Source organism: Mastacembelus armatus, chromosome 2, assembly GCF_900324485.2.
Source record: "Mastacembelus armatus chromosome 2, fMasArm1.2, whole genome shotgun sequence".
NCBI classification, from domain to species: Eukaryota; Metazoa; Chordata; class Actinopteri; order Synbranchiformes; family Mastacembelidae; genus Mastacembelus; species Mastacembelus armatus.
Window position 1 is genome coordinate 5204832 of NC_046634.1, and position 19228 is coordinate 5224059.

The window sequence follows — 19228 nt, forward strand, 5'->3', positions numbered from 1 at the left end:
AAAGGTGAACTAGTCTTTCATCCCAAATTCCAGCCAATGAAGAAATAGAGAAAAGAGCAAGTGAAAGGTTTTATAAAATGTCAACTCTTTAGCCAATAAGAAAGGCCTTGATTTACAAAGCTGCAGTTAAATTTTAATATTATGACTGCATCACTCAAGAAAATGTTTCTTTGCAAGGATAGAACAAAAACTTTAAAATGAAAAGAATATCTGCTCCGTCTCAGGCATGCATATGAACTAAACTGATGAGCTGAACATCGCTTACACACATATCTGAAATTGCCCCCCCCCAACCCAGCTTACCTCGAAGTCATTGGCTTTGTTGTAGTGCATGTTGAGTGCCCTGAACAGCTCAGCGTCGCGTCCCACTGTCAGCTCCTCTGCAGCAGTCACACCCTCATTGATGGCTTGCCGGGCAAACTTTTCCATCTGGATGTAGTAGAACTCCCTGAAGTTACTGAACCATTTGATCAGCTGGGAGGTGATGCACCGATTAAACTGGTTCATTATAAATATAAAAAAAAAAAAAAAAAAGCATTTCAATAAGTAGCAACAGTTTATAACAAAATGCTTTTAAATTTTAGTGCATCGTTGTGTTAATTCACTGTAAACTGTAAGCCGTGTGGATCCTGTATGTCCCAGTGTGACAATTGACAGCCCAAACAAAACATTCAGTGATTATAAGCACAGCGATGAATGGAGATGTTAGCAGCAAAGTGAGACTCTCACACCTCAAAGAAGTTGCTGTGAACTATTGCACAAAAAGTCATTTTTCCTGACAGCAAACTCTGATGTTAAATATTTGATATATGTCACATTACGCTTTGACAATTTATCCATACGATAGTAGCAAAAAGGTTTTAACAGATTTTAGTTTCATGGTGAGCTGGATACTGTACACTAAGTGCTAAATGTTGATAGTGTTGTAGATTTATACTAGAACAGCCTGTTTTCTTTAGTTCTTATTTGCATAGTGGCAGACTATATGATTCAATTTGACCCTGTATGAGTGCTCATCTTGGATTATGACATATATACATCTGAATGTTTCACTTAGTTGTTGCTCTTCTTACAGAAACGTTGTTGGACAACCAACCCAACACTGAACTGCAAATTCCTAAAAAAAAAAAAAAATGTTTTTGTGCGTCAGGTCTGTGTACTTCAAAATGGATCTAACAAGCAGCAATAAACACATGAAACGCTCAGACAAGACAAGGCAGGCAGCCAAATTTCAGTTACTGTCAGAGAAAAGATCTTTGCTTTCTGCTGTTTAATCGGTGTCAAATGTAAGTAACCATTGTTTTGATTAGTTTGAGACATGTGCTTGTCTTGAAGTAAATTGCCCTAACTGCTGTAAAAGAATCATTACGCGTATTATTTCCTACATTATGGTAGTGTCATTCATAGTTAAGTAAGCAGCCTAAACAGGAGACAATAGAGGCAATGTAGTTGTATTTCTGTATGTACGTGTCCCTGTTTGTACATAATGTGTATAAACACACTGGAAGACAATGGCAACAGAAACCATTTCTCCAGTTAACTTTAACGCACACCCCCACAATAACTATAAACTCTTTTTTCATTTATCCTCCTCATTAGTCACTTAAACAGTCTCAGCCTTGAGGGCCATCACTGAAAAATACAGGCCCTAGAAAGCTTCTAATCAAACAAGTATGACCCAAATATTATTTAGTTATGGTGCCATCATGGGCTTTTAAACTGAGGGGAACTAACATTAATCAGCTTTGTTCCAGTCCTGTAGGTCTTAACAGTACACTCCAAAAGATGCCTGCCCAAATCAGATATTAACACAGCTTTGTTTTTCCAAAAATAATGTTTGGAAATTAGTGTGCGAGTGGACAATGTTAATTTTATTGTTATCATTTTCTTTCCTTTTTACATTTTTTATCTCTTCGTCATAAGAAATGAAACATAGAGAGCAGTGACAGCCTGGTGAAAGTGTTTGTGTGTGTTTCCAGTGAAGTGGAAAAATGGCTTTGACACGGAGATTAAGCTCAGTATTGTTACAAGACACTGGCTCATAGGAACAACGGATGAGTGAGAGAGAGAGACAGAGAGAGAGAGAGGAAAGGAAAGGAAAGAGATGAATAGAGCAAGGTAGCATGGAAAAAGGAATCCAGTGAGAGGCAGATGAGCAGAGGATGACAGGGGGAAGAGATATTTTTTCAGGAGTGGTCAAGGGTGGTGACATAATGGAGCACAAGTGGGGAAAGGGGGAAAGGGGGGGGTTGTGTGCCTGTAGGAGAAGGAATTGGAGTTGGTTTTACAAAGTGCAGTGGCAGCAGGGGAAAGTGTGTGTGTCTATATTGTAAGGGGTGTGTTGATTCACAAAAGAGTTGCATTGAAGGAACATGATAACTCAGCAATTAAAACAACAACACAGTTGCACACACAAGACGATTTCATCTGTCCTGGTGCAAACACAAAGAGCAACCATCATGTCACACATATCCTCTGACCCAAAAAAAGGCCCAGTAATGAAACCTCAGTCCATAATGTCCAATTGCAGAAATAACAATGTTCTTATAAGTGTACTATAATACAGTAAATGTATTTGATACAATTTAGACACTCACTGTCCCCAATAGATGTTCGTACTTTACCCTAACTCCAGACAAAGATGGCAGTAACACAGGCGAGTCCATGGGTGCAACTGGATGAAACTGTGATGGAAATGTTCACTATTTTAAGATGTTTTATAAGTGAAATGTTTTACTGATTAATTAATTTGCAACCTGTGTAAAGTACCTGTATTTATTGAGAATATGAGTTTAATTTCCTTTCCTTTTAACAGTTTTGAAGAAATCTTTTGATGGCAGTCTATGATGAAAATACTTCTGATGTTATAGGCAGAAAGAAGTTTAGTACTTAATTTTTCCAGATGTCCTTGAAGTAACATACTTCAGGATGAAAATCTGTCAGGTAGATGGAGCACGTTTGATCGCATGCTCACAGTAGTTATTGTTGTTAAATGGCTGATGATGGTTAAACATGCAGCATCAGAATAGATTTTTCATTGAGATTCAAATAGCTGAGAAATATGCTGCTGATGACACTATGAAATGATATAACTACAAGTCATCTTTGCAAAGGTTAGTATTATTTTATTTTTGGAGAGTATTATATTAGATCAGAGGTAAAAGCTGTTTGAGTGCAGGAGTAGCCTGACACTTGTAGCTCTGCAGTGTGTTTCTCTCCACTGGAGGCCAATAGATCAGGCATAGTCCCTCATGCAAACAGGATGGGGAAATGCAAAACCCATCCATCCCGCCTTCTGACCCCCTACCCACCTACTGTACCATCCAACTCATCACAATCAGCACAGGCCTTAAAAATAAAAAAGAACAGCAACAACAAGAGAGGCGAGAGACAAGAGACAGAGAATAGAGGTGGGGGGTGGGGGGCTGAAACGCTGAGCATGAGGAATGCCATTTTCTGTTTACAACGGGAAAGGGGGAAAAGAGAGTGTCAGAGAAAGTGTCAGGGTGCCCCAATGCCCCTTCTCCTTCCCTTGATGCTGGGTGTTGTCAGCCCCCCAGGCCATGTTGGAAGGGCAAACACACAATCTTTTAAGAATATGCCCACTTCAACCAGATTCACCGTAGCTCGGCACATTTCATAGAGGACAGCGAGAATGTGCACAATCAACATAATTCTGAGTTGTAACACTTTCCAGTTCATTCTGGAGAAAAAGCTGTTGTAGTAACTTTTTCAATTTATGTTTAATAGCCTTTCTGCTTTACTAGACAATATACACTACAGGAAAGTGTGTGTGTGAGGGAATTTTAGGCATTGTGTACCCGACAATTGATTCATTGTTGTCATTAATTTTTGTGGTTTTTCACTTTGCATAGCGTGCCAGAAGATATCAGGTTTAATATTATTACATTTATAGTGCCATCTTGTAATTCCATGTGGGATGAGCCAAAAGTTTTGCAAGACATGAAAATTAAACAGCCTAACTCCAGGCTTGTCTTTTGCACCTGAAAATCCAACTTGTTTTTTCTGGGGCTTACTTTGAAAGGTTTATTTGGGTATGCTTCCTAACACCTACTCTCCAGGATTATTTTCCTGTAAAGATAAAAAAGCCCATTTTAAATGATGATTTTTAAATGATAACAAATCCCTTGATAACTTTAAGCCCAGTTTTGCACAAAACAGTAACAGTTCTGGTAATGTTACGGTCTCTATTTTTAGTACGTAGAAATGATGAAAGTGTTGTTTTAACACTTTAGATAAGACAATCTAAATAACTTTAATTTGCTACATACTCTTTTCATGTCAGTCCATACTGTTCCTCCAGTCTGAATGATTTATATAAGAGAGATTTACTTTTAATACGTAAGCGTAGTAAATACTGAAGTTCAGTTATATTAGTATCAGTAGATGAGCCGTTGCTGGTTCATATCCTGACATTGTCAAATTGGCAGTGTAACTCTAATTGACAAGACGCCTGAGAGGCAGGTTAGATGCTAATTGATTCCTGCTGAGACTGTAGCATTGAGATGTCATTTCAGCCTCTCAAGACAAGAGTCTTGAGGGATCTCATTGATAAATGTGTTGTGTGTGTGCGTGTGTTTGTGTGTGTGTGTGTGTGTGTGTGGGTGGGGGGGGGTGTATGGTTGTATGTAAAACCCTTTTTAAGTCATTAGGAGCTCCATGAGCCAGCAAGTGTCAAATTAATTCTAACTCTTCCAGTCTTAATGAGGTCTTAATTACACTCACTGACTCTCTCAAGACGAGACAGCAGCCACCTCTCATGCTAACATATGATTGTCTGGTTAGAGGGAAAGAGCTTTCATTCTCCCCTGTATGTATGTATGTATGTATATGTATATGCGTGTGTGTGTGTGTGTGTGTGTGTGTGTGTGTGTGTGTTTGTGTGTGTGCGTGTGTGTGTGTGTGTGTGTGTGATTGCTCATGTGTGCCTAAAACAGTTGTCAACTCAACCCACTTCCCACACTTAGCAAGGCGGTCATTGTGCGTAAGAGGCTCATCTTTAAGAACCAGTTTCCCATATACAAAGTCCATTCAAGTCCAATTAGGGGAAGCCATTCAGGGTCCTAATTCCCTTACAGTGGATCTGCCTGATCCTCCTAACACATGCTACTTATTGTTCCCTGGGAAGGAGGAGGGGGAGTAAGAGAGAGAGAGACACAGAAAGAGACACTGACCTGCATTTTGGAAATATGGTAATGAATGCAATGGGACAATGAAACATGACACAGAGCAACAGAGTGCGCACTCTCTCTCTCTTGGTCCTTCCCACACACACACACACACATGCACATGCACACACACACACATATTAACATAGCCTTGAAAAGAACAACCTTGCTCATCACAACAAGGATTATCCATGATTCACTTTTTTATTAAGCAAATGATATCTACTGTATAGTTTCTCCCACAGATAAATATTCTAGATTAATTGGGATTATGACTCAATTAAAACTAAATTAAAATATTATTTGCATAAAGTGTGACTATTAAAAAACAGTTTTTCTTAAAGAATACTCTGCAGATATATTCTTACTGTCAACAAATTCCATGAAAAGACACACACATTGTAGTTTTTCATGACTTTTTTTTTGAGTCACTCACACATACATTTCTAATACTCACTAAAGCATCACATCCATATTTTGTATCCATTATCTGAAAGGCAACAGGCAAAATCCACTCCTGAGATTTGTTGATCACAAGAAAAAGAGGAATGTCAGTTTTCATTCAATCAAATCCTATTTTTGATAGTTCTGTATTTGTATGCACTGTCTCCAGCAAAGCATTTATATGAATATTTATGTATTTTACTGCTAATGAAAACAAATCAACCAGGACAGAGGTAACTTTAACAAATACTCTGCCTAAAGTTGAAGATGAAAGAAAAAAATCAAAACTAACTGAAAATACAGAATATATAAATACAGAATATATATCTGGTTTTCTCTGCTGACTACAATTAATGCCGATCCTTAAACCTCAGACAGTAAATTCCAGTAGAAAAATTATTTCCATCCCAGCAAATCCCACTGTTTGTGTTTTGAACTGCAGTTACAGATTGAGGCTGTATAAGTGTCCATCTGCTGAGTGAAATGACAGGCCAAAGCACTGCAAACATCTCCTAATCTAAATCCATGTTTGTTGTGATGAAGAGATTAATTGAATATCAATTTGAAGATAAACCCCAGATTGGAGACTATGTTAATTAAAAAATATCTCCACAACATAAACTCATAAACTGAGCCTGTGCATTAACTCATCAGTCCTAATTCATTCTTTTTCCAAATTAAACACCAAAACCAGTTTACTTGGCTACATGAATGTTAAGTATATTTACTCACACATAACAGCTTTAAACTGTTTTCTGCTTTTCTTTACTACAAACTGAACATTGGCAAGACAGTTTCAAATTAGGTGTAATTGTTTTAAATAAACTCAAGTATCCCATCACTATTCATGCTGAGATTTACATTTTCAGAGATATTCTCATTTTCCATTTAGAAGGACTGCAATCAGCTATGTGCACTGACTTATTTAATTTGCTCATTCCGTCACTGCTGGTGAAGTGGTGTATGTGTGACATATGAAAAGTTTAAAGCTTGAAGCTCTTCCAGGATGATTACCTTCAAGACTGGATTGTTTATGAGCTTCTCTGCATTTTGTTTATAATATTATATTTAGCCTGACGATTATGCAATGAAGAAAGTGTATCTTAGATTAAAGTTATATTAGTTTAATTTCTATACATTATATCATATTGATAGGATTATCAAGGTCAGTTGTTAACCTGAAAAAAACATTCCTGACACTCAAGAAAAATTAAAGAATTTTGAAGAATCTTAAGAATCACTTATAAGATCCCAATGATACGAAGCAGAGGTATAACTGGACACTGGGAAGCCCATTTTTATCACTTAATGGGCTCTCAGTTAATGACCAATCTAACTCATGTAGTGGCAGCAGGTAAGCTTAGGAACCTTGTGTTTGCCTAGCAACCTGGTGTCCCAGCGACCCTTGTTGCTATGGCAGCCAATGAGGATATGGCACTGCCACAAGGAAGTGGTCACCACAGATACGAGCCAAAGGGCAGCTGGTCTTTGTGTGTGTGTGTGTGTGTGTGTGTGTGTGTGTGTGTGTGTGTGTGTGTGTGTGTGTGTGTGTGTGTGTGTGTGTGTGTGTGTGTGTGTGGTTGCTCATTTGAATACAGCGTCCTGAATCCATCGAGGAGCTGTATGCTATTTTGCAAAACACATAGCAGCTTGTAAACACTAAACAATCAGCGCCTTTGTGTTAAAGCTGTTGTTCTGTTGTCATCCCTTTTATTTGTTGTTCGTCCCCACCCTGCGTTCCCACTGTCATTTTGTCAAAACACAACACGCAAACATCTTTTTCCTTTTAACTGTTTTTCTATGTCTTGTCATTCACCCTGCTTAGTTTTTCTTAATATTTTTTCATTTGCCTTCTTTCCCTTTTCTGTTCCGTTCCTTTCTACATGTGCGTCTTGCCATCTGTCAAATAAATGTTCAGAGTTTGTTTTATTTCTTTATGTAAAGTAAAGCTACATTTCTCATTTACATTAGTGAGAGTGAAATCCCTGTGTATGTGTGGGTGTGTGTGTTGCGTGAAAGGTGGGGGTTACAGTATGTGTTTGAGACGGAAAGTGGGCGTTATCACCCCCCCTTTGCAACCCTGGGCCGATTAAGGCCAGAAACTCTAATTATGCTACAAAGACATGACAGACTGGAGCACCCATCTGCGTATTAGGGTCTCTCTTGCTCTCTCTCTCTCTCTCTCTCTCTTTCACACACACACACACACACACACACACACACACACACACACACACACACACACACACACACACACACACACACACACACACACACACACACACACATACAAATACAGAGTACAGAATAAAAAACCAAAGTGAATAAATATCTGGAAACTAAAAGCAAAAGAAATTGCAAAACATTGTTGAGGAGGGGAATGAGCAAAAAACAGTTAGGAACAAGAAAACCTAAACTGCAACCAAATCTGAAATTCACATACTTCAACAAATGTGTATAACAGTTCATTTGCCCCATCTGTCACTGAAAAACACATGCAAATTTTTTTTACGTCTGATTCTAAAGATACTATTGAATTCCCATTTCTTGTCCATGCTTGGTCTGATTGTGACTGTGGGGCTTCTCATATAGCTCATTTACTCCAGTCAGTTTCTCCACTTTCCTTACAGTTATATTCAGTACATGCACTTTGAACCTGGTTCAATCCTAATCACAACCCTAACAAGACCTTACTTTTATCAGCTTTTAAATATCCATGATCAACTCGAGCAAAATCTTAAACCCAGATCTTCCTCTTAACATGCCCTGGCACGATTAAATAAGTTTGTCCTGTAAACCAAAGTAGTTTTATGTTATCAAGTAAGAAAATGGATAAAAATCAGCGCAGACAAAGGTGACTTTTTCTAATTCATTTTCACATTTTTGCACTCTAAAACATTTTGTATTCATTCATTTGCTGATTTTCAGTTCAGTGTGTGTGTGTGTGTGTGTGTGTGTGTGTGTGTGTGTGTGTGGCTGAACAGAGTTTATCAAGTTTAAGCTGTCTTTCATTGTTTTAAACCCTCTTTATCTCCTCCGGTCTCCGGAGAAATGAATACTTTGAATTCAGGGTGAAAACAAAAAGACGAGTAAAGTCAGATGAAAAAAGACACAGAACAGAGACTTGAATATGACCGGGCATGAAACAGAAAAGCAGAATTAGGGAGAACAGTGATAAGAGGTTCATAAAAGAGAAGAAGTGGAAGAGAAACAGTGGAAAGAACAAAAGAAGAGGGCAAGCTCTTACCTTGACGTCGGAGAAGTACATTTTGAGCATATTGGAGGAAGGATAACGGGTGTAGAAGAACATCAGCTTGGCTTTCTTCAAGTGGTTGGGAGATAGGCCCTCCTGAATCTGAATAACAACATGTTAAAGATCCAGAGAGCAATTGTTTGAGTAAAACAATTTGACAGATAGAGCAGAGTTTTACAAGTCAATGTCAATCTCTTAGAAATGTTCTGTTTTCTGTCAGTGCAAATTATTGTCAGTTTCAATTGTACCATCAGTCTAAGTGATATTTGGAGCAGGATTCAAAGTCTTAAACAGGCGTGCTCGCAACCAGACATACCAGGAAGGACCCTATGACCTGTAGCCAGTCTGACAAACGTTTTCAATGCATATGCTCCTCAGTGAGCAGCTTCTATTGGAGGAATTGGGGTGTCATTATGAAAACCATGTCCAGCTCTCTTAATATATCAAAAATCAGTTAAATAAAATGACGAGAAAGATGGACAGAGAACTATAATAAATATGTCCCCTTCTAGTAATTATTTCTAAATCATTACTTAAAAGCAACTATGAGAAGTCAGTGCAAATGTGAGAGTGAAACCGTGACCTCACAGTTTTCAGTGCCAGAGATGGAGCTGGATTTTTCTTATTCACAGGAAGGAGTGACATGATCAGTAAAGGTCAGGAGGGTCACAGAGGTTCACAGTTCTCTAGTAAAGCAAACATGAGCACTTACTAGCACATCCCACATTCACTCCTGCATCTCACTGACTCCTGACAGAACTGGTGCCTATCCCACTGTCGCAATGAGGAAAAAAATGATTGTGGAGGTCCTGGTTGCAGGGATACTAAGTATATTTATGTGTGTGGCAACAGCTGTGCCCCGCCACACTGCCATTTCCCCACCACATTAACAGCCCTATAATCTATCAGAGAAGATGAGGCAATCAATGGAACCCCCTGCAAGGTCAATTAGCACACAGACAAACACACACACACACACACACACACACACACAAAGAGAAAGAGAGAGAGAGAGAGAGAGAAACCCAAGGGACCCTATATGGCTGAAAAGGGGGACAGAGAAAGGGCAATATCTGTAATTGGAAAAAGGGGAGGGAAAGACGTGAATAAAGTGTTAAGAAAAGGACAGAAGCAGCAACTTCAGGACAAGAAATGAAAGAGAGCTTAGAAATTGTAGTTATTCTTTCTTCATAATTTATTTAATGGTCAAATTAAATTACTTTCTAGTCAGAAACAAGGAGCTATGTTACAAGCAGCCAGAAGGTCCAACTGCGCTAATTAGCTGGAGGGACTAGTGTGTGATTTTCCAGTGACCCTTATTATCAAAATTCACAAAATATAGGTTGAACTGAGATACAACTATAAAGCTGTGGCATATGTTTACTACTACTACACAAACATGAACCTGCTTATTTGTTACAAATGCAAATGGTACAATAACACAGTTTGCTTCGCATCAATAACTGAAGTGAGTCTTACTGTCATCCAGTATTCATTTAGCAGCAGATATGTCTGGTCACTGGAAAACAACACCATCACCTAGTTAACATTCATACCAACCTGTCACTATCCCAGATAATACATTATGTTCCGTTTTGTCTCCCTTGTTTTCTGTCAACACATTCCCACTAAAGCACATGGACACAAACTAAAGCACACTAAACCACCTAAACATGACTCAGAGTAAACAGTGTGAAGCGGTATCATTATGAATTAAGTGTTCGTGCGCATGTTTGTAATAGCAGATAAAGTGAGTCAGTGAATAAACCATGCCACTGGCGAGGTTCTTCTTCTTGCACTCCTCTTCCTCCTCCTTCCCTATTGGTGTGTGTGTGTATGTTCATCCTGATGCACATCTGTGAATGGATCTGTGAGTGTCTGTTTTTTTCAAGGCACACTATCAGTTGTAACTTGAACTTGCTGCCAGGTGTGTGTGTATTTGTGTGTGAATGGGGTGCTGGTTGGGGGGGAATGGGAGGAAAAGAGAGGGAGGAGGGATAAATTCATAAGTGAATGGGGGACATCTGCTCAGCTCCGTACAAAGGATTAAAGATACACAGACCTGAGTGAGACAGTGTGTGCGTGTTTGAGATGAACTACGATTGATGCAAAACACCTTAACCTAGCTGCCAGGCTTTCTTAAAGCTTCATATCTACCGACAGTGCCATCACCATTTTAACCCAAATATTTAAATCAACATAAGAATATTCTTCTTATACTAGAGGCAGAGAACGATAATAAACAAGAGTATAAACAAAGTTAGAGTGAAAAGAAAAGGCAGGAATGTCTATTTTTTTAAAAGGATGGCTCAGATCAAGGAAAAAACACTTCAATGTAAACGAATTAAGGCAGCATACAGCTTTTTTTTTGGTTAATCTGTTGACTGGCTTGTCATAAACTATCTAGTTTAGAAAATATGGAATTCCAGATAAATCTGACTTTTTTACATTTTCTCAGTTTCCCCGTGCAGCAGCTGAAAAGATCAGATTTCCAATGGTATAAAATGGAGAAAATCATTGGGTCTTCATATCTTCATAACTGCAATCTGTATTTGCATTTACACCAAACACTGTAACAATAATTTATGTCATGATAAAGATACCGTGACATAGTGGATTTAGTTATAATTATTATCGGTGTAGAGAAAAAACATCAAAAAAAAAAAGACCCTACAAAATAAAAAGGAAGTGTTGAAGGGTGGTCAGTATCTTTGAAATACTAATGTCCATTTTCAAAGATTTTTTTTTCTTCTAAATGAATGCAAAAGCATTTTGGAATGAAACAGCTGAGCAGGATCAAGAGATGTGTCAAATATTATTTTTTTTTAATTAAAGCAACATCTAAATTGGCTTTGAAGATGACACTGTGATCAAATCCTCATCCCAGCTGTAAGGAGTTCCTATTTGTCAGGTTCAAAGTCTTATTTTTCTTTTCACTTTGTTCTTCAAACGTGCTTGCCTGTGTGCACATGCACCTGTCTGTATGCAGTTAAAGTGCGTGCACGCGTACTGGCCAGGAGAAGCCCTCTCCATATGAAAGGTTAGGAACGAAAAGATAAACGGCTACCTGCAAACACCTGTCTGCACGCAAAAGCCTGAAAGAGTGTGTGTCTGTGTGTGTGCAGTGTGAAAGGAGCCAAACCACACAGCTGCTCAGCAACTGAGAGCGAAGGCCAACAAATGAAAGCGAGTAGGAGTGACTGACAACAAGAGGGAGGGAGACAACTTGCTAAAAACTGTAAAGAGGAAACCAGTGTGTACATTTTGGATATTACACTTCTCCTCACGTGTGCCCACACACATAAACCCTGAAACACACACATTTAGAAAGCTTCTATCAATAGGGCCAAGCATTCACCTGTTCCTATCCCATGCTCTTTGAAATATGATTAGCTTTGAGCTCCTATGTACAAGGTATTACCCCACACCCACCCACACAAGCATGCAGACACAGTGAAATATGATTTGCTTTGAGCGTTTATGTACAAAGTCTTTGTGATGAAAGAGACCCTAACAGCACAAGAGTGTCTCAGACGGTGGGAACAGAGTGTGTGTGTTGAAGAGGGAGCTGACTAGCCTTTCTCAGCACCTTTAAACACCACAACCTGCTGCACAGACTTAAAAGAGCTTGAGAGAGCAGTGTGCGACCTGTTTTATCCTCCTCCTATTACAAGACCCAGCGCACCCCGTTTCATCTTCCCCACTCAGTACGAAAACAGGAGGTTTAGACCAGCAACCAATTAATGCAGATGAATTGATATTAAAGATTTTCTGTCTATTCCCGCCTGCCTAAAAGACTTCTCAGCACAGAAATCATACTGCCAATTATACTTAGCACAAACAAAGATTTAAATACTATAATTTGTTCTCTATATGATGCTGCAAACCACTCACAAAGTACTTGTTAATCTAAGAAACCATACACGGTCACTCACACAGATAGCCCCAAAAGCTTACATTAACAAGGATACAGTGCTGCCTGAGTAGGGCGATATGTCGGCCATGTCTTGGAGGTCCCCACACTCAGACTTGATGAGGGACAGGGACAGACCCTCTGGCCCATGCTGGCTTGGTGAACTCTGCCTGTGGTGGTGGTGGTGGTGGTGACTGAGATGGCCCCCTCCGAAGGATGCCATCTTGGTTCTGAGGCTGACAGTTTCCCGAGTCATGTCTATAGAATCAGGAGAGGATCGGTGGTGGTCCTTGGGCCCTGGAGGGTAGCTGGCTCCACCCCCATGTGACCCCAGGGGGTTCTGAAAAGGGTAGCCCATGAGGGGAAGAGGGAATGGATGGCGAAACGATGGAGGGCTAAACCCGAGTGAAGCTGTGAGAGGAGAGGGGTGGAGTGAGGGATGGTGAGGAGGAGGAGGAGGAGGAAGAGAAGGGTTAGTATTCTCCCCTCCACTTCCTCCATTCTTACGCACGACCAGTGGCAGTGCCTCTGTTTGGTCATTGGGCGTTGGCACACCGCTCAGTCTGCCACTCAAACCACCAAATGAGTCCAGTGGACTTGGCACAATTACATCGCTGAAGCAGTGCAGCCTCTGGTTGGAGGAGTGGTAATTAGGGGTGGGACTGCCATCGCCATTCAGACTGAGGGGCAGGGCGCCACCACCAAAGCGTGAGTCTGGGGTAAGGGAGGGGAGGGGGCCGAAAGGTGGAGGACAGGAAGAGGATGAGTTGGAGGAAGAGGATGGTGCAGCTGGTGTGCTGCTGTGGCAGCCATGGTGGTGACTGAGGGCCTGCTTAGGTGAGGAGAAGCCCTTGACGACAGTGTCGACAACCTGTGACACGGCACAGTTCAGCTCCTGCTTCAGTGTCTCTGCTAACTGCCTTCCTCCCCCTGCCCCTCCTCCTGCTGCTCCCCCTCTCCTCTTCATCACGCTTTCTCCATTCCTCTCCTCCTCCTCCCTTCCATCCACATCTTCATCCATTTCTCCATCTATCAGGGCCTGTTCTCGAAGGAGGGCTCGGGCCCGGTCCAGAAACAAACCTGGATCCAACTCAGATAGGTCATCATGGCTATGCCGCCCTCTGTCTCTGTGTCTCTCTTCTAAGCCATCTGAGCGTATACTGTCTTCTGACAAGTTGCCGTCCTCCTCTCTTTCTCCACCTCGGTCAGTCTCTCCGCTCTCGGCGTTCTCTTCTTCTTCTTCTGTCTCAGAGTCATAAATCTGGTAGAACTTCTCCTGGAGTTGACGCAGCTGTTTCTGAACAACAGAAGGTAGAGATTGGTAAAGAAGGGTATCTTGTGATCCTGCAGGTCACTAGTTACCATAAATCTAATTTAGATATTGAAAATGGTACAGTATATCTGCATCCTTGTGGCTCTGCTGTACTGTGCTATTTTTCTTGTGTATCTATGACATCAAAATGCTAAACTCAATAATCAAAGTGATAGGATATAATGTTAATTCTCCAATGGAAAAAGTTGGTCTCTTAGGCCCTGAGATGTCTTTGTGGTTTTGTAGTCCTATATAAATGCTAATGTATTAGCTGTCATCTACTCCCATTTTAAATTGGAAAATTAAAAGAAGAGGCACCTGATGTTTGTGGCGCACTTGAGCTGCAAGTGTCCATGAAAGTTTTACTCTTAATGCCATTGCTACCAACCTGCATGTCCTCCAGTTGCAGTTTGAGCTGCCTCCTCTCCTCCTGTCTCTGCTCCTGCCTGGAACACACAAGCTGAGTGAAGCTGTGCTGCTGTTGTGGCAGGCGCTGCTTTCTCTTGTTTTCCCTGTAAACTTCACCAACACCGACCACCCTGCCCCGTGAACTTGGGGAGCTCAGGAGGGAAGATGGACAGTCGTTCCGGCTGTGGTTGTGGTTGTGGTTGTGGTTGAGACTGTGGCTGTTGCTGTCTCCTCGGTGGTCGTTACTGCTGTTGCTGCTGTTCTCATTCTCATGGGTGCTTTCTTGGTTGTGGTCACCAGCGCTGGGCCGGACCAATGGTGAGTGACTCATGCCACGGATGATGTTTTCTACACGGGCACGTTTGGCACGGAGGTGCTCATCTGATAGCCTGTCTAAGTCAAAGGAGGAGAGTGAGAGGGACTGAGAGGGAGCATGGGAATTGTGGCTTGAAGGAGGTGGTGGCCGCCCAAAAGAAGATGAGGAAGGTGGAGGGGGAAGAGAAGGCCCAGGAGAGAGGCAGTCAGATGGGCTGTCAAGGGGGGAGTTGCTGCAGGCGTCCTCTGCCTGGATCTCTGAGCCTCCACTGGACAAAGCTCCACTCCCCTGAAATTGAAAACAGAAATTTCCATTAGTAAACAATGTGAAATGAATTTGATGGATGAAGACATACGGATTGAGGACTATTTGATGGCATGCTTTTTGTTTGCCTGATTGAAATAGTGACTAATATAAATGCTTACTAAAACCATTAACTGATTATTAGAAATGAAATCAGTTAATTTGATTGACTTAATATTTCACCACTACCTGCGTTTGTGTTTCTCTGTGTATGTGTGTGTGTGTGTGTGTGTGTGTGTGTGTGTGTTTGTGTGTGTCTGTGTGTGTCTGTGTGTGTGTGTATATACCTGGAAGCCTGAGTCACTGCCTCCATTCTTTCCCATATTATTCTTCAGTAGCTGAGAGATGATTGTAGCACCAGGGAAAGGCATTATGGCATCTTCGTACGAGTTGGCTCTTTTCAACAACTTCCTCAAAACATTAGATTTCTCTCCATCACCGTTGGTACTCCCGTGGCCGTGGCTGACCAGCGAACAGTCCCTGTCCTGATCGGACCCATGCGATTGGTTCATGCTGTCGAGGAGGGTCTCCCTGGCACGAGTGAATATTGCACTACCCACGGCCCTTTTAACCCCTATGTCAACACGTCGGCGCTTGGTCTGTCTAGTTAGGAGGGTGGTGCTGTCATGATCAGGCATCACGCAGGGCAGCTAAATGGACATGACCAAGGGTCCTCACGAACACACAAGAGGAGTTACCTATTCAACAGCAAGCAAAAAGACCATGATTTATTTAGATATTTTTTACTGACATTAAATCTTTATTTGCCAAAAATGTGCAGAACATAACAAAAGAATGAAGTTACTTTCATTTTTAGGTCCAGAAACCCAATCACTGAAATTCATTTCTACTTTTAATCACTTCAAAATTAAAAAACATGATCAGTGAGAAAAGAAAAGTTGTAAAAATATTTTGAATTATGAGATATGTTACTAAAATTGTTATATATGTATATATAATTTAAATTAGGTAATTGGTGTTTAGCGTTGGCTTTTAATAAGTGTACCCCACAGCCATAAGGTAATGTAACTCTTGACAAAAAGAAGAAGTAAAAAAAAAAAAAAAATTTTCTAAACAGCTCAAACTTTTGACAGAAAACACTTTTATCAACCGCACATTTAGCAAAACACAAGAAATTACACGACACATTTCTTGACCAGCAGCCAGGGGAACCGCTTTGACAAAAAATGATTTTTTTAAAAATAGTTCAAGGTGATATACCCACAGAGAAGTAACACCTGCCTGTAATAACCAAAATAATTTCCCATTTCCTCCTCTTCCCTTGAGGGGTAACCTTGATTTCTGCATCTTATGAGGAGCTGTGAAGAATCAACAGGCTTTGTTATTTTCAGAGGGATTTCAGACAAAAATATTTAAAAACATAAAAAGTGGCTCAAAAAAATTAGCCATGGATATTTTTTGACAGGTGAATGGTGCAGTTTAGTAGTTGCTTACACACGTGCATACATATTCTAACATGCATCGTTTAACGTGCATCTGCATCTGTTTTGTGGGCGATTTCAGGATCAAGTAAAAGGATAAAAAATGTCACTAATTACAGTTGGTCCTGCATTACAACAGATCATGTGAGCGTTAAAATGTTAAATGTCCTGCCTCTGTAGCACAACAGACAGAAAAACACTCAGCACAGTGTCTGATACTGACCCAGATACACACAGCACAGTCCATGTATGCGTAGACACATTGCCTTCTGTATGTATTACTGGTTCCTCAGCGTTACTCTGGGCAGAGCTCTGGGACACAGATATAGTGTTTAGATTTGAAGGGTCCAAAGAGCTTGAAAATTTGGTTATTCTGAAATGTGTGTCTTAGGTCAACGTGAGTGTCTGTCAGTGTAAAAACAGCAAATGTTTCCTGGCTGCTTTGGTGAAAAAAAAAAGCAACAGGACGTGAAAAAGTCTCTTCCAGGCACATTGACAGTATTCTTACAAAAAAACTAAGTTAAACTCAGAACTACCACTGTCGCACCATATGTGCATGAACTTTAGGTTATTGTAGACGTGTTTCAACAGAAATCCTTTTGCTCAGATGAGCTTCTGTGAAAGGTGAGGACTGAAAGGAGATGTGAGAGTGTGTGTGGGGTTTCTGTATCAAAACACTTGGTTTTAATCTGGAATTGAGGGGCAGGAATAACTTACTCTGCAAATGAGAACTGAAATGAGAAGTAACTGGTGAATAACTGTAAATGACACATTACCATTTTAAAGGATGGCAAGCCTTTCCGGTCTCATAGCTTCATTAATTTCTTTGTTGATCAGACTTACCTTGTCAAATAACTCAATTTACCTATGTTGGTACATGAAGGCTTTATCTAAATTTTTACCCTCAGCCTATATAAATATGTCTGCTTTTTAAGAAATATGAAAATTGGGTGAAAACGATTTCAGGAAATAAGTTGTTTTGTAACAGATGGAGGTCATAATTTAGACACATTTGATTTGCTTCTGAGTATCCACCAGGAACCACAAAAAAGCTTGTGAACTTGTCAATATGAGGCAATAAAAACGAGAGAAGCTTGAAGTGTAAAGTGGATCGTCCTCAGCGTGCGCTCTGAGCGCACAGCACCGCTGACCAGAGACTGACTGAAAACTCAAGCACGGTATTATGGACGGCAAATATAGACAGATGTTTGTCACGCTCATCACACTCACAAACAATTAGTCCACGACGATGACAAGACAGTGGCAGTTCTGCCTCGAAAGGAGAAGCTTACTGGCACAGGCTGAAGACATTTCCATCTCCGCAAGCCGTTTACGCTTTTTGCTACGGAGATTTCAAAGTTTTCTTAAAGTGGCTTTGAGGTTGGCCAGAGCAAAGAGACATGTCCACTTGGTTGGAACAGAGCAGTAATCTCTGGAAATGCCAGATTACTCAAATAAGAATCAGTAAAACTAATATTTAATTTTGAAGGCGTCCACTGTGGAGTTTATTGTTTAGATATAAACAAAATGATAATAAAGCTCATCTCTATGTAGAATTACTTGTCAATCGCCAGTCGATAAACACCACCACAAAATCCAAAAGCAACGGCAGGTGCGTAAATCCAAGCAAAGTGAACTTTACCATGTCCACGTCCAAAGTAAAGCACGGAAGCAACCAGTGAACGAAACATCGTTTTCATTTTTTTATAAAGAAACTTGTGTCGGTGCCTCTAGTCCACGCTGCCTCGCTCATACTGCCGGCAGAAGTCACAAGCAGCCCGTGAGACAGACGCGCATGAAGTCAAATTGTTTCGGAAAATACTCCAAAATTCAACTAAACTGTCTGACCATGATGTGTCAACATGATGCGATCACATAAATCACACACATGCGCATAAACACGGAGCTTACAATACTTATGAGTCCATCAGTGACAATAATAACTATAATAAATGATGTTTCTACTTACTTCCCTTCTCTAGTCTTTCTCCAAGTCGGTCCGTCGAAGAAAGGGCGAGCACAAGAGACGGATCCACGCTCGCCGTTGAGATCAATGCCGTAATTTACTACGGCAAAGTGGAGACGTATACGGAGTGTGCGTGCGCGCGAGCATAAGTGTGTGTGCGGGAGGGAGAGAGGGGGAGAAGCTCACAGAGAAAGCTATGAGGGAGAGAGAGAGAGAGAGAGAGCGACCGAGACACTGCCTGCTTTTACGCGCCGCTCTCCCCCCGGGATGGGAAGTGTTTAGTATCGAGCGCACCCACTCAGTCCAGCACTCTCCGCTTGTCGCGAATCCCGTTTCTCCCCGCGACCGACTGCAAGACTCTCAGTAAGAAACAAGAAGAGACGCACATGAAGGATACGTGAAGACGCTGCGTCACTGGCCTCGGAGTGAGGTAACGGCTCCACCTGACCAATAAGGAAGAGGGACTGGGGACGTTGGATTTTATTTATAAAGAGCTGCTCGAAAACAGCACAGAGCCAGAACAGAGAGGGAGAGGGAAGAGAGAGGAGCAGAGGAGGCTGCGGAGGGTAAACCGAAAGCCAGATTCACCAACCTTTCTCATTTGTGGAGAAACTGCAAAAATATTTGAACAGTGATTTTATAATTTAATTTACACCAGACACTAAGGTCATCAGTTGTCTTT

The 19228-nt window shown here is 40.9% G+C and overlaps 1 protein-coding gene across 3 annotated transcripts in view; it reads right to left on the reverse strand.

Moving 5' to 3' along the window:
- The window catches only part of LOC113127502 (prospero homeobox protein 1-like), a 31458-nt gene extending 12774 nt beyond the window's left edge, over positions 1-18684 (reverse strand). The window contains exons 1-6 of one of the 3 annotated variants that reach the window (XM_026302170.1): positions 18550-18684; positions 15426-15836; positions 14500-15123; positions 12858-14096; positions 8881-8988; positions 304-498 (exon numbers count right to left, since the gene is read on the reverse strand). In XM_026302170.1, the coding sequence (XP_026157955.1) occupies positions 304-498; positions 8881-8988; positions 12858-14096; positions 14500-15123; positions 15426-15776 (2517 nt within the window). In that variant the 5' untranslated portion in view covers positions 15777-15836; positions 18550-18684. Of the gene's footprint in view, positions 1-303; positions 499-8880; positions 8989-12843; positions 14097-14499; positions 15124-15425; positions 15837-16363; positions 16389-18549 lie in introns of those variants that run through there. The other 2 variants (XM_026302171.1, XR_003295434.1) reach the window with 2 other exon arrangements.
- Between the last annotated feature and the right edge of the window lie 544 nt (positions 18685-19228).